The sequence below is a fragment of the Fonsecaea pedrosoi genome (assembly GCF_000835455.1).
Source record: "Fonsecaea pedrosoi CBS 271.37 unplaced genomic scaffold supercont1.6, whole genome shotgun sequence".
In the NCBI taxonomy this organism is placed as follows: Eukaryota; Fungi; Ascomycota; class Eurotiomycetes; order Chaetothyriales; family Herpotrichiellaceae; genus Fonsecaea; species Fonsecaea pedrosoi.
The window spans coordinates 1135788-1149845 of NW_013550610.1; the positions used below are offsets into that span (position 1 = coordinate 1135788).

Below are 14058 nucleotides of genomic sequence, written 5' to 3' on the forward strand. Positions count from 1 at the left end.
AGACTCTCGCACGCCTAGACTCTCGTACGCCCAGCTTCCCGTACGTCCACCATCTCGTACGTCCAGCCTCTCGTACGCCCAGACTCTCGTACGCCCAGACTCTCGTACGCACAGACTCTCGCACGTCCAGACTCTCGTACGCATCCGAATACCGATGACGTAGATGGTTGTCCTAGAGATACGCTTGCTCGAAATCGACGTGTCTTCCGGCCGAGAGAGCCCATCGACGACTGATTGCGAGCATTTCCCAGACGCTCAGACACGTCCCCAGGGGTTCTGATCGATAGTCGCCTGGTTGCTGCTCGTCTGGTTGCCTTACCCAGAGCACCATCGCCATCATCAGCGTCAATTGGAGCGCCGCGTTTATAAGAGCATGTCCATCAGCAGCGACTGCCACAGTACCCACAGAGGCAGGAGAGCTCAAGCACGAACCCTCCTCACATATCCAAGTCACGGTAGTAGTAGTAAACTCGCCCCCCATCCTCGCCAACAACCGGTTTTGTGATTGAACACCATGCCAATGGGGTTTCTGAGAATACAAGACAGGAAACGGCAAGCGTGCGTGGGTGGCTGCTGGCTGGAGATGACGGGGATCGTAGAACGAAGAGTCTCGTCTCGGAGGCTACAGCGATTTGAGGACCTCGACGCTTCTTCCCCTTCTTCGATACCGGGATTTTCCTTTCCTTGCCAGATCAGAATTCAGCGTGTGGAGTGGATGTGGGCGTTTACCCCCTTACCGACATCATGCTGCTTCTGGCTCAGCTTCACTCCAAAATGGTGCCAGTCTCTTTGTCGTCGGCCAGGGCCCCCCTTGACTCCGTGCTGCTTCTCGGTGTCTTTGAGGAGGGCTCAGGCGGCGGTGAGGTCGACGGCGTGGAGCATGAGGATAGAGCCGCGGAGGTTCAACGCTGGGACAGGAACCCATTCCTGGAAAGCTGTCAATAGTCTCTTTGTCGTTGGCCAGGGCGTTTCCCCCCTCCCCAGTTAGCTCCGTAAGCTCCTTCTCGGTGTCTTTGGCGTGGTGGCCCTTCGCCGCGGAGACTGTGGTCGTAACCAAGTCCTGACGAGCGCGCACTTTGCGACAACCCTCAAGGCCGGTGGACTGCCGTCTCTTCGGTGGGTGACGCGTGGAAATGTGCCGCCTCGTATCAGATACTTCCGGAGCCCATCAATTGTGGTAGTGACTTTGACCATGATGGCGACTCGGTTCTATTCGCGCTCTTATCGATATGCTCCTTTGTAATCACGTCCTCCTGCCACGCAGAGAGCCTCCCATGCCGCCGCCGCCGCCTCTGGACGGGCGGTGCGCTGCTGCTGCTGAGGGAGGGAGCTCTCCGACAATCGTAGGTCCGCGCCGTTGCGCAGTCATTGGAGGAGTATTGGGTCGAATCTCCAGAATCAACAGCATGTAAGTTTTGACACCCCATTGCAGGCCTGTGCGTGCGAGTCCCCTGACGATTGTGTCGGCCATGTATACCGCGAGAGTGCGTGCAGTTTGTAATCGTAGCGAGGTGGTTGAGATTTATGCCGCGTTTGTGTAGACGACGAAGCGGAGAGGCGTGAGCTGAGCTGTACTTGTGGGAGCGCTTCTCGAGCAAGTCGATTATCGATGGCCTCCGGTATAGTCATCGTCCCAGCCTCGCGCAGCCTTTGATCGCATGATCAAGCCAAGAGCCGTACAGATCGCCAGCGTGCTGCTCTGCGCAGACGGCCCAAATCAGACATCAGACAGTGACGCGAATGACCGCTCGAAATGCCAAAAGCATCATCCCATTCGGACACTTCATATATCTCCATACAGGACGGGCTTTGTGGCCCAGTGGTATCCGGGTGCACATCTCATAGTACCATGGGACTGGCTTGCTGCTCTGGATCCATCAGGGATGCATCTCTAAAGCTGGCGGCCCTTTATGCCAGGTGCTGACAATGGTCCTTGACGTATTCGATCAGGCGCGAACTCGAAGCGTGCGAGGCATTCAGAACACTCGTCTCTTCAGACCCAGACAGGTCGGTTGTACTCCAGCTGCTCCTGGGGTAGACGAGCAAAGGACTCGGTACTAGCCCCCTGGACGACGTTCGTAATATCTGTCGTTCTCTCCATGGATGTCGATGCAAAATCCTCCAGAAAGCCTGGTGCGGACCCGTTGCAAAGACAGGACCTCATCCTCGGACATCATTCGCCGTCATCATCGTCAGCGCCGTCCGCCTTCCAAGATCTTCGGTGGGCTTCAGTATCAGGATGTGGCATCGGCTGCTTGGGGTCCTTTGGTTCGTCTTCGGCCCGTATATTCTCTCCATTCCACTCCTCTAGCCTGTCACAATACCACCATATGTAGATTTGGAGGTCGGCCGAGACCTGATGGCTCATCTGGTAAAGCTCTTGACGTGCGAGAGAAATGTGATGCAAGTCCGAATCCTTGTCGGTGTTGTAATAGGTTGATGACCTCCCACGCACTGTCGCGGCAATCTTGCATCCGAATAGGAGTTTGACGGTCAGTCACTGGGATATTGACTCACGCCAGTTCACAACGACCGCTTGCTGGTGTCAAGGTCGTTGACCTGACCAGGGTGAATCGCGGGGCCTGCGACAATTGGGAGAGGGCTAGCGGAACTCGGCGCCAGTGTCGTGAGAGTCACGGCCTCTCATGTCCCAGACTTTTCCGGTTTGCAGCCCGATCTCAACTGAGGCAAGTGGAACTGTTCGCTGGATCTGAGGCAGGAGGAGAACCCATTGAAGCTGAAGAATCTCACCTTGGAGGCGGATAAGGGTTTGTATGTCGACTTGGTGGAATTTGGGTAGATGGATATGCGTGAGTTGGCTTGATAGACGACAGAAAGAGAGTTCTGGAGAACATGTGAATGTGAGAAATAGGAGTGTTCTCGTCTGTTGTATCGGTCGCTCGAACCGAGCTTGAGAGCCGAGTAGAACACTAGCCGTGCAGCGAGAACCAATGTCAGACAGACCCTGTCAGACTTTGAGATTGAGCGTCTACTTCATTCCGTGCGGTCTCGTCGGCAGTGCGTGAGTCCGCAAACTCGGTCTCGCCGCCACAGCCCGGCGGAGGACGACGCTGGCACTGTCGTTTTGTTCATAGCTGCCGTCCTCGTATTTGTCGTTGGATTTTCCTCTTTGGTCCCTAGTCTCAAACGCCGACTGGTTCACCTCCCCTTGCTAAAGGTGCAGTGCCAACCATGCATCCGGTGCACAGGCATATGCGTACGTGTTGGAGCGTCTCTTGCGCCGTGCACAGCACTCAGAGTAGGTTGTACAACTCCACCAGAGTCTGATTGAAGAAGGGAAGTGCTGATGCCGAGCAAGACCTGAAAGATGACATGGCTCCGACGAAGGATGGCCATAATTTCCGTTGCGCGACAGTGACGGGTCAAGTCGATACGTCCGGTCGGCGAGCGTTCGCAGATCAGTATGACAAGGAACTGGAGATCAGCAATCAAGGCCGTCGTGTGTACCAGATTCCACAGATGATGCCCATGCGTTGAGGGTAAGAGCGGGGGTTTCTGATCCTCTGGGCCTTGTCAGCGTGACACTCAGCGACACCCGATACTACAATGGCGCAACTCGCCCCCTTTCACCCCCCAAACGTGATTCAATGCGGAAAGAACCCCCGCAGCCGACAATGCTCCAGTTCTCAAACGGACCTCGTCACGGCGTTCCATCGTCCCATCGGAAGTCACCTGGACTCTCGGAGAGCAATGGTGTACCGGCGTCAGGACTAGGACCAACCTCGAACCCAAGGGAAGAAGGAGAGTCGGCGGCGCCGCCATCACCGCTCCATCGCTCGTTATAGGCACGACCGCCCTTGAAAGATGTTCGTTTCATAATGAGACGAGACATTGCTTTGTTGCCAGCAAGGATATTCCGGATTTCACACCGAGGATACTGCGTAGACTGTTGCGGCGTGAAACTCGCTCTTCTTTGTCAGATGCGGTAACAGTGCTGATCCAATCTAGAGGGCGGCGATGGTGACAGTATTGTTACACATGCAACCACCCTTTGGCTAAAGGAATGCTCGGTGAGAGAGACACATGCCGTAGCAGGTGGAGTCGTTGCTGTACAGTGCATCAACGGCGAAAGCGGACGCTGTTCAAAGGCCAAGAAACACCCGGCGAGAACGAGTCTCAACGAGATGAAGTTCCAAAGGCTGGTTGGGAGAATGGACAAGTCCCAAAACCGGAGGCATGGGCAGGCTGGTCAAACGATGATGCGGCGGGTTTCGCAAAAAGGACTTGTTGTTGATTGAGCTGGTGCCAAAGAATCTTGCAGCATTGACCCTCTGACAACCCCTAGAAAGATCTTTTGTCTCTGACTTGTACGAATCCTCGGCTCCGAACGATTGGGGCATCCTGGCAGCGCGAAGGAGTCATTCCGTCTCTTCTCAGTTGACGGTGCCGCGGCCAAACCCCAACACTTGGAAGGGGGTTGAATGCGCGGCAGGGTCGTACTGATGGTTGTTCAAATGAGCAACGTTGAGCTCAGAAATGGTCGCGACAACGTTGCTATGTCACAGAGGCAATAGTCGACACGGCGACTTTGATGCCGTCCGTGCCTGGCTAGGTTCTTCCCGAACTGGAGAATTCTTGTACGGCGGCATACGCTATCTCCCTGCGTGGCGCAGAGAAGGGAAGGTCGTTTTCACGCAGAGCATGGTGCCATTCAACGACATTTCGCGAGATTGGCGGCATGAAGTGCTCGTTGAATGAAAACATCCTGGGCCGTTAGCCGGGGCGGACGGCCACTTGACAAAGCAAAGGTTTTTGTTGCCTTCAGCGCCGGCACTGACAAAAGCCTTATGCAGCCACCATTTGATATGTTCAAGTCAGCTCCCTGGAGTGCTTCCAAATCATCCTTGAATGCCGCGAGTCTACCATGTTCAACGACATCCAGCAGTCGACTCTCAGAGGCGAAGTCAGGACCGACGGCGTCCCTATGCTTCTTCAAGAATACAATGTTTCTTTTTGATGTGTCCAAAGCATTCCAGCCGCTCATTTCCGCCACGGCCGTGCGTGCTGCGGGCAGACGCTCGCGCGCATGCGAACAATGTAGATCGGTGCAGCATTGAAGATGACCTCGGGAGGAGTATGAGACACGATGGATGATATTGAGTTTGACGACTCGAGACGAGCCAACGGTCGGCCGCCTCCTCCCCGACGGAAATGTCGAGATTGGAATGTGTCACTTTTTGACCTGCGATGAGTATGTAGCGCTCCTTTAGTCGTGAAGGAGCATGATCCGGCAGTCGAGGAGATAAAGGAGCAGCCAGTGGTCGATGATATCGAGGAGCAACCAACCGGCCGCTGATGATGATGATGATGATGATGATGATGATGATGAAGAAGAAGAGAAGCGTTCAAAGCGCCACCTCCATCTCTTGTTCTGACATCCCCCGCATCCCATTGACGTTGCGGCGCAAATACATGCCTTTAGTGTGTCCTGCCGGTCGTTATCGAACCACATGTTGAGGCTCAGGAGGTCTACTGAGCGCGATCAGCATCTTGGAGGCAACAGCACAAAGCGCTGCAAACTGGCCAGTCCCAGGACTCCTGTGGACGCGTTGTGGGATTTGTTTCGCCCAATGACGCTGCTTCCATGTTTGGATTTGGGTTGAGCCTCATGCAGGGTTCGGAGCTATAGACTGCGTCTTCAAGTCCAGAGTGGAAGGGAGGCAGTGCCGGGTGGCATCACTGCCGCGACGCCCCCGTCGCCTCCGTTGCGCACCGGCGGGAGGTGCACCACGGCGTTCTTTCAGGAGGCAAACGTCACCAGCCAGGCTTCGTGGGCGGCGTTGCTGGAAGCCGAAACAAACGTATTTCCTTGGATGGCTGCATTTGTGCTGCCTGAATTGCTCCCGAACAAGTGGCGCCGCCGCGGCCGGAAGAGACACTGCAGGAACAATGGCAGATCCAAAGAACTTGAAGATGAAGCTGACGACAAAGGCCCAGCCAGGTAGGGGAGCAGGTGCGCTGCGTACGCATTTGCGCAGTGAATGACATGCTTTGCTGATATGCTGCCGCGTGATGTGCGCACTTCATAAGGTTGACTTCCAGAGTGTTGCAGGATTTCTCGAGTGGCCAGATCTTCGCCAGCGTCCGCTTCAACACTCCATGTTGATCCGCCTCGAACTTGTCTCGAGTGAGCTGCTCGACGGCAGCCAAGCAGCACCTTGTTATCCAGACAAGGTAGTTTACCATCGTCCATCGAGGGTCAGACCTGGTCTTTGTAAAAACATGCCATCTCTTCAACACATGCCTATCACCGTCTCCGGAGGCTGTTGCGGGTAGTTGTGTGGCCTTTGGCGCCACGGCACTGGTGTTAGGGGTAGATGCCTTAGCGCCGCCCCTTGCTCCCGCGTGGTGGACTGTGCTGGTGCCGCCGGGAGCCCGATCATCGACCAAACGACCAGCGATAGCTGGTACCTGCTCATACGTCCAACTCCCAGTCAGTCGCTCTGTTCCTCCGTCACTTTTTACGTGCGCGCAACCATCTCAGACGTTTTCGACCCGGGAACCGGGGCACCCGATAAGATCGTTCGGGGACTCAGAAAAAAGGATCCCGACGTAGGATTGGAGGTAGAGCTGATGTGCCCCTGGTAAAGACCACTGGAACCAGCGGCATACATGCGGCCTGCACGTCCACAGCCGCTGAGAGGTTGTCGACTGCACAGGCGAACTTTCCATGGCAGTTTTTGCGCTCAAGCGAGCCCCGGCCGGCTTTCTCGTTCACCCTCACCTCGACCGCTTCTGGGCGTGGCAAAAATGGCAGTCAAACGTTGTAGCCGGCGTTCCCTAGGGCGCCCATGTCAGTGATGGCAGCTTTTGGCGCGTCCCGGCCGGCTGGACGACCTGGCTGTTTGCGCGGGAAGGTGAAGCCATCATGGCATTGACATGTCGGGCCAATGGTTTCCACTTCGACAATCTCCTCTTGGACTTGTGCCTGGCCACGCTTGCTGTGATACCGGCCATGGAAATGATGGAGAAAATCCAGGCGGCTGTGATCTAGGCTGGTTGAGAGACCGGAGAGACATGCTGCGACGCTTTGCCTGTCGTTGCTCTTTTATATCCGTTCCCTTGACCCCTCCCATCGGCCATTTTGCACGAGTTCCATGGTGCGAGACCCGCCAGCTCACGCATCATCTTCGATGGTGTATGCGGTGGATCGTTCGTAGGGTACCGTTCTGGTATGCTAGTTTAGGGCGTTTGCCGTGGTTCGGTGTAGGTCAGGGCGGAAGTCGTGGGGAGGAAGTTGTAGGGTACAAGTTGTAAGGTGCACGTCGACATCTGGCTTGCCAAATTGCCGTAAGGACCGCCGTCGCTGCGGAACGCACGCGCGCACGAGGCGGGCATGTAGCTGTGAGCGGATATAGCTGTGCGCTCTTGGGCGTTCTCTGCCAGGTGTTGGAGGGCGTTAATTGTAGGGTGTCAAGTGTCGAGTGCCTGGCACCCCGGGGGGGGGGGGGGGGGGAAGAGGAGAAGAATTCTGTCCCCAGTATTAGAGTATTCTGCCCGGATTTCCTGCCTCGTTGGGGACGGAATTCTGACGGCCCCTGAGTGCCAGGTCTGTCGTGCCGGTGAGCATTGTGCCCTTGGTTCATTGCTCTCGGTTCTTGCTTTTGTTCTTGCCTTTGTTCTTGCCCTTGGGGTTTTGCTTTGGCTCTTTTGCCCTTTTTTTGTGGAAGACGTCTCTCATGCCGTCCGAGAATTCCTCCTCATTCACGCTTCATACCTCCTCCCTCACGACACTTCCTCTTGTCTTTGATGCAACCAGGGCTACCTAGGTAGATACCCTGGGACGGTGTTTGTATATGGTTTCGTGATAACTCGGCCGTGTCGTCGAAGGAGGGTAAAAGAGGGAGGGGGGAAAGGCGGGTTCGCCGATGACACTGGCAGCGTCCTGTGGGAATGCTGTGCGTCGATTCTGGCTTTCGAACTTGGCCACTCGTCGCGTCCTGTAGCGTCTTCTGACCGCCCGCAAAGATCAAACAAATATCAGATGGGAACCTCATTTGCCAGCCGTGGCCTACCAGGGACCAATCACTCCAATCGGTCGCGGTTTTCTTCGTTCGGCAGCATTCTTGAGGCGACGCGCAAAACGGTGTGGGCCAGACCGTCAGGAAGTCCTCGGTGCGTGTACTTGTAACCTGTCACTGCCGCTTTCGAACCTGTCCTCGCTTTTCTCAGGTACCACGTTGTTCTTGCTGTGCTTGAGGTTGTCATCGCTGCTGTTCTTGCTATCTTTGCTGACGGTCACAACCGGGGGAGCAACTCGTGGACTCGTTTCGTAGGCAGTTACGGCTTTGAGGACCGAGCGAAGTCTCCCAGCCGTGCGATTGCATCCTCACTGAGCTCGTCAGCAGTGGAATCGGTGCCAGGTCTGCAACGGCATCCCGTGCGGCATCCGTCTCTTGCGAGTCGTACGGGTACAGATTGAAGAGTCGCTGTTGGGCTTCTTCCCGGGTGAGCTCTTCTTGCCCTGCTGCTCGTGCTTAGTTCGGATATTGAGATGCTGCTATTGATCCTCGAGGGACTACGAATAGACGTGTGTTTTGTCCGCTTCAGACAGATGCACGCTGTGCTCCACGAGAAGTTGACCGACAGTGCTTGTTCGAGTTCGAGAACGTCGAGGCCATGCCACCCACTTTGATGCTTGGGCCTTTCGCGGACGGGGGCGTAGGGGTTGATCCAGCCAGTATAGCTGAGCCGATCAATTAGACCACGGACGACAACGAGTGCATTTGTGACGCCCAGATCCCGCCAGAAGGCGCTCTCCCTCGGTGACGGCAGAGTCGTCTACTTCCCTTTCAGGGGAATCGGTCTCATCGCCACTCTGACAACCCTCTCTTGGGAGCCGGAGCCGGAGCCAGCTTTGGAGCGGTAGTGATGGCTGAGAGCCTTATTCGTAGTCTGCGAGTGTACACGGGCCGTGTAGGATGACGCATTTCCAGGAAGAGAGCCGGGCCTTCGTGGAGGATCTTCAAGACAGCTCTGGTGATGACGCGCAGAAGATCACCGGCAAAGCCAGACCGTAGATGCAAGCTGCCAGGTTTCGTTGACGTTGGTTGGAAAGACAACAAGTGAGTGACCGCGTGGAGTTGTTGAAAGACCCAAAGAGCGCGTCAGGGCAAGACGCGTTGTGGAATGTGCATTCTTCCCATTCCAAGGAATGACTCCAGCATGGCCCGTGCATTCTGGCCATTGGACGTGACCTGGACTTGTCGACGCGCAAGACACCTGCCTGCAGCCACCCCGTCCATATTCACAGGCAGACGGCCCGAAGGGTGGACCATCAAGCAAGCATCATGACATCGGCAGCTTCCCATCCACAGCGGCCCACGGCCCGCATGTCCCGGCTCCTAGTCGGCTCTGGTCGTGGCCAGTAGGGATTGTTTTGCGGGCAGGATCCCGGTCGACTTGACGGCTCAGAGAAGCGATGGCGACCTTGACTTCTGGCTTTCCCACGGGGGCGGTCGAGCAGATGAAGACCCAATTGTCGCAGATCATTCTGAAAACGATCAAGGCCTGACGCTCCTCGAAGCACTTGTCCTAGGCTGTGCTAACTCCTACTGCACTCTCGAGCCTGTTATTCCCGGGCACAGAGACTGACAGCCACTGTCATCCCTCTGGTTAGGACGCCTAATCCCGATTGCTGGGCTCTGTCGTTCTTGTTCGCAGCCAAATATAACCAAGATAGACAGCACGCACCGGCCCTAGAAGGCTCTTGCTTGTTGCCCTGTAGTCTTTTGGCGTTGAATGCCATCACTTCGTCCCAGATCAAGCAGGTCGTGTCAAGCGTTAGTGTTTGCCGAGCGGGTTGTGTACACAGGAGGGTAATAGACGTCAGGAGGTGACGTGACGGTCGTTTTGTTTTTGCCTTCCCCCGAGCCTTCGAAAAGAGTTTAGCGGCTAATCAGTGTCGCCTTCTCATAGAGGGAGCCACCTGCACCGAAAGGACGAAGGCCATACTCCTATACATCTCGACCTCGTACGTATCAAAGGCTCTCGCCACCTGCAAAACAATCTCTGGACCAGCTCCCAAGACGCTCCAAGGCTTGTGCCAGTGTCCAAGCATCGTCTCCAATGACATGATCGTCTGGGTATTCCTCGTGCAGAAGGGTCTGCATAAAGTGGCCGTAGAGACGAAGGAGAAGATATTCTTGCTGCTGAGGGGACAGCGTCCAAGCATCGTCTCCAATGATATAATCGTCTGTGTATTCCTCATTCAGGAGGTTCTGCACAAAGAGGCGCCTCGTGGAGATGAAGGAGGGGATGTTCTTGCTGCTGAGGGGACAGCTGCGCCGGATCATATTGCAGGAGGTAGTCGTTGATCGAGCTCAGATTAGACGGGATCAGCGTCAGGTCCACCGCTTGTCTGTGCACTGGGGTAGTCATGTTATATCCATTACCCAGATTGCAGGCCTCCCTGGGTTGGGTGTCCTGAGAATTATCCTTGTCTTGTCAGCATCGTAGTCTCCTTTGAGATCGCAATTTGGACAACTGTCGGCCGGCACGGAGACGTATTCAGGCTGGAGTAAAGTGGTCTTTTCCAGGCACTTCTTGTATTCTCCGTATCCATCTCTGTTTGTATCCCTCACTTCGAGACTGCGGATCGCTCGTTCAACTGTGTCGTCGCTCCACCGCAGTAATACCATTCGCCGGCCGAGGAATAGAAGGCGAGGGCTTCGTGACTTTGAGCAGCCAAATGTCGAATCTGAGGCTCTGTTCGCGAGGGTTTCGCATGTTGTGTGTAGGTATAGGCGACAGTGAGGGCGACTGCCCCAGCGAGGGCTAGGAGCAAGGGTTTCCGATGATCCCGATCGGACATGTTGCGGCATGGTCAAATGTATCCATAGCGAGACTGAGTCTGCATCCAGGGTGACCTCGTCAATTCTCGGTGTCGGGGAGTCAGCGCAGGAATCCGATAGATCCCTCTGTCAGGTCGGTGGGCCGTAAAGGCAGAAAGGAGTAGAGATGGGACGTGCTCAGCAACAAAAAGACCATGCTCTCCTTGGGTCTGTCGGGATTTTGAGAAAGAGAAGACACCGCACAAGGACTGATTGAGCGGACAAGACGAGCAGGCAGCACACAACCAGGTTGAGTGGTGAATAGAAAAGAGTCGTCGGCTCAGACGAGCTCGCAGCTGGAGCACACCCACTTGTTTCAAGAGCGCGATCTCGTCCAACTACTATACAGTACCCCTGACGAAAAGCGAGACGATATTTCCGATTCGGAGCGAGAGAGGTGCAACAGCACGTCAGCCCTCCCTCCACCTCTTCGCCCATGGCGGCAGGGCTGCGTGCAGAAGTGGTCAGCGGCCATCCCTTCTGGAGTGGGCGCCAATTTCCAGGACCACATTCTCGGAGGACTCCTATTCGACCTCAAACCCGGCATTCTTTGATGATTTCGAGTCTTCGAATGCTCCGAGAGTGTGGGGGATGCATCGTCTTTTGTCGGTCACAACGGGTTGTGACGCTGGTCAGCTTGGTGCAAGACGTCGGCTCCTAACCGCTCCTCCAGGCGCCGTTATCGCCCTGTAGACCCTGTTGGCACATTCGGAAGGACAAGCTCCAGACTCTCTTCAGGCGCAAGAAGGGTAAGGAGAGCAGCCTAGCGCCGCTGCTGACAGGCGACGACCTCCGGGACACCATGGCCGCGCTGTCTCCCTCGGGACTCAGTGGTGGCTCGAGGTCGTCGATGTGTTCGGGTTTGAGCTTGAATTTCAGCCGCAGAGGACGGCAAAGAATATACTGAGAAAGGGAAGAGTCACCACGTTGCTTAGCGGTATGCAGTCGTGTATTCGGGACCGTGTAATCCAACGTCCGGCGCTGGTGACGCGTGCATTCATCAAAGGTCGTTCCTGTCATCAACCTGACAGTCAAGCTCCGTTCTTTGTGGGCTAGGATCGCTCTCATATCAGTGCCCGTGGTACTCTGAGAAGTCTGAGCCAAGGTGATATCTTTTGCTTTGACAGTCTTCACTGACTCTCATATTGGATCTCTCGGTTCACAGCAGGCAGTCGACTCGGGCGATGATGTCTTCTTGCTCCGTGTGGCCGCTCGGGGGCACCGTCCAATACAAGCCCTTGGTACGATTCCTGTTCGCGTGGCCCAACAGCCTCTGCTCGGCCATGGGGCCCGAACAACTGTCCGGCGTCATGGAGAGCATCACGCGGACCTCTGCCGAGCGTTCGGACTGCTGCTCCGAGCCCGTGTCCAGCTCGTCCACGACTCGGACTCACCAAGCCATCGTCGCTGCTCAAGTCTGCTGAGCAGCCAATACAAGTGTCTGACAATCTGTCCATCTGTGGAGTCCTCGTCGTATGTTCCAGGGATCGTCTCCTGCAACAGACCTGGCCGGCTCGGTGCCGTATTCCTTGGGCTCAAAGGGCTCTATTTCCAGGCGAATCCTCAGATCCAATGGCGTGTGGTTCATGGCCGGCTCCTGGTGGCCTCAATCGAGCTTGTTGGCGATGAGCGACGCGTTACTGGTCTTGGTGGCGGAAATCGCGTTATGGAGACGGCGTACATCGGTTGTTGCAAGAATGGAACCGCCACCGTCAAGACAACCAAACCCCAATGCAATATGGCGTCCTTGAGACGCTGCAAAGTTGCTCTTGACCATCTAGTTTGAGCAGATACAGGGAGGGAACAGGGGCGGTTTTTTTACGGAGGCCAAGCGGTTGTCTGTAGCTGCGCTGAGCTCATCCCCTTCTTTCTATCGAGTATCTTCCTTTTGAGTGTCATCTTGAGGAAGCTGGCGTCGGATGTGCCCACACCACTTCACGAAGCTCTTTGGAGTCGTTCCCAGTAGTCTGTAGCTGGTCTGGTGCCTGGGCGGTCGTCGTCGCTACTGCGTTGCGTTTGGTTCGGGACCATTCTGTCCACGTCCAAGGCAGCGAGGCTCAAGAAGACGGTTCAACTGTGAAGCGCTTGTGTGTTAGCTTTCGGCCTTCAGCAAAGGGGGAGAAGGGCGACACGCAGCCAGATGGACCCACGAGCGAGTGTGTCCTCCGCAACCTCCCTCGGCGCCACCATTCGGATCAACACGGCGAGAGATGTACCATTGGCCGAGTCGTGAGCAGCAACCATGAACTGCTCATTGAGTACAAGCTGAAGAAACAGTCAAATTGTGTGTCGCTCAATCCAAGGACTCGGTGAGCTCACCAAAACTCGAATTCTTGTATTTTGCACCATGATTGTACAAACCCCTCCATGCCGTTGCTTAATGCGTTCAATAATTCGATCATACCTAGTTACCAAGAGTTCCAACGTCAGCCGCAGATACAAAACATTCACTCACACAGTGTATAGAGAGGTGCAACCAACGACGAGAGCACTCTAGGGGTATCGGCCATAGAAGTGGAACCAGCGATACTCACGCTTCTGCCAACTCCCAGCGTCTCGTAGTCCATCTCGTAGCTCTTGTTCTGTCACCGCAGAGTCGTCACGCAGGGGATGACGTCCAACACGAGACTGGTTGAAGTGGGAGTCGCTCCACAGGAATGTAGACGATAGGAGGAAATCGACGAGAGAGGATGTGGAGGGGGTTAATCCAGGAAACTTCTCCAGGGAGCGGTGGCGTTCCGGGCGTATGATGATCTCCTAGCGGTGAGTAAGTTTGTCCCGATTGTGCATGGAAGCAACTGCGCCATCGAGTTTGGATTTGGTGGCCATGGCGTTAAGCAGCTTCTTGTATTTATGTTTCTTCGTCTTCAGGCGCCTCTGTCTCTTGACGCTGATCGCATACATTCCTCCTCTTCGCCTGCCTGGAATAGACCCGACCTGCCTTCGGTTGCCGATGATGATCCTGCTTCGCCCCAGCGGGAACTGTGGTACAATCTCTGGCAGGGCAGGATGTCCAGAAAAGCCAACGTCATCCGGCGGCCTGTACGGGAATGCCTCCGATGATGGGGCCAAAAACAGGGCCGAGGAGAGGCATGGTCATGGCGATGCCCAACGCTCGGCCCTCCTTCATCGTCGTCTGCGTTGCCTTTGCCGTTGCCTTTGGCGAGACACCATGTCGTCGTCCGTCCAAAGAGGATGGCGACCT

At 55.6% G+C, this 14058-nt stretch overlaps 1 protein-coding gene across 1 annotated transcript; it reads right to left on the minus strand.

Annotated features, from left to right (window-relative positions):
- Positions 1–10227: 10227 nt before the first annotated feature.
- Z517_09298 (uncharacterized protein) lies at positions 10228–10834 on the minus strand (the record flags this gene model as incomplete). Its single annotated transcript, XM_013425208.1, has 2 exons — positions 10228–10432; positions 10605–10834. 2 exons carry the CDS (start codon positions 10832–10834, stop codon positions 10228–10230), a joined length of 435 nt encoding a protein of 144 aa, XP_013280662.1.
- Between the last annotated feature and the right edge of the window lie 3224 nt (positions 10835–14058).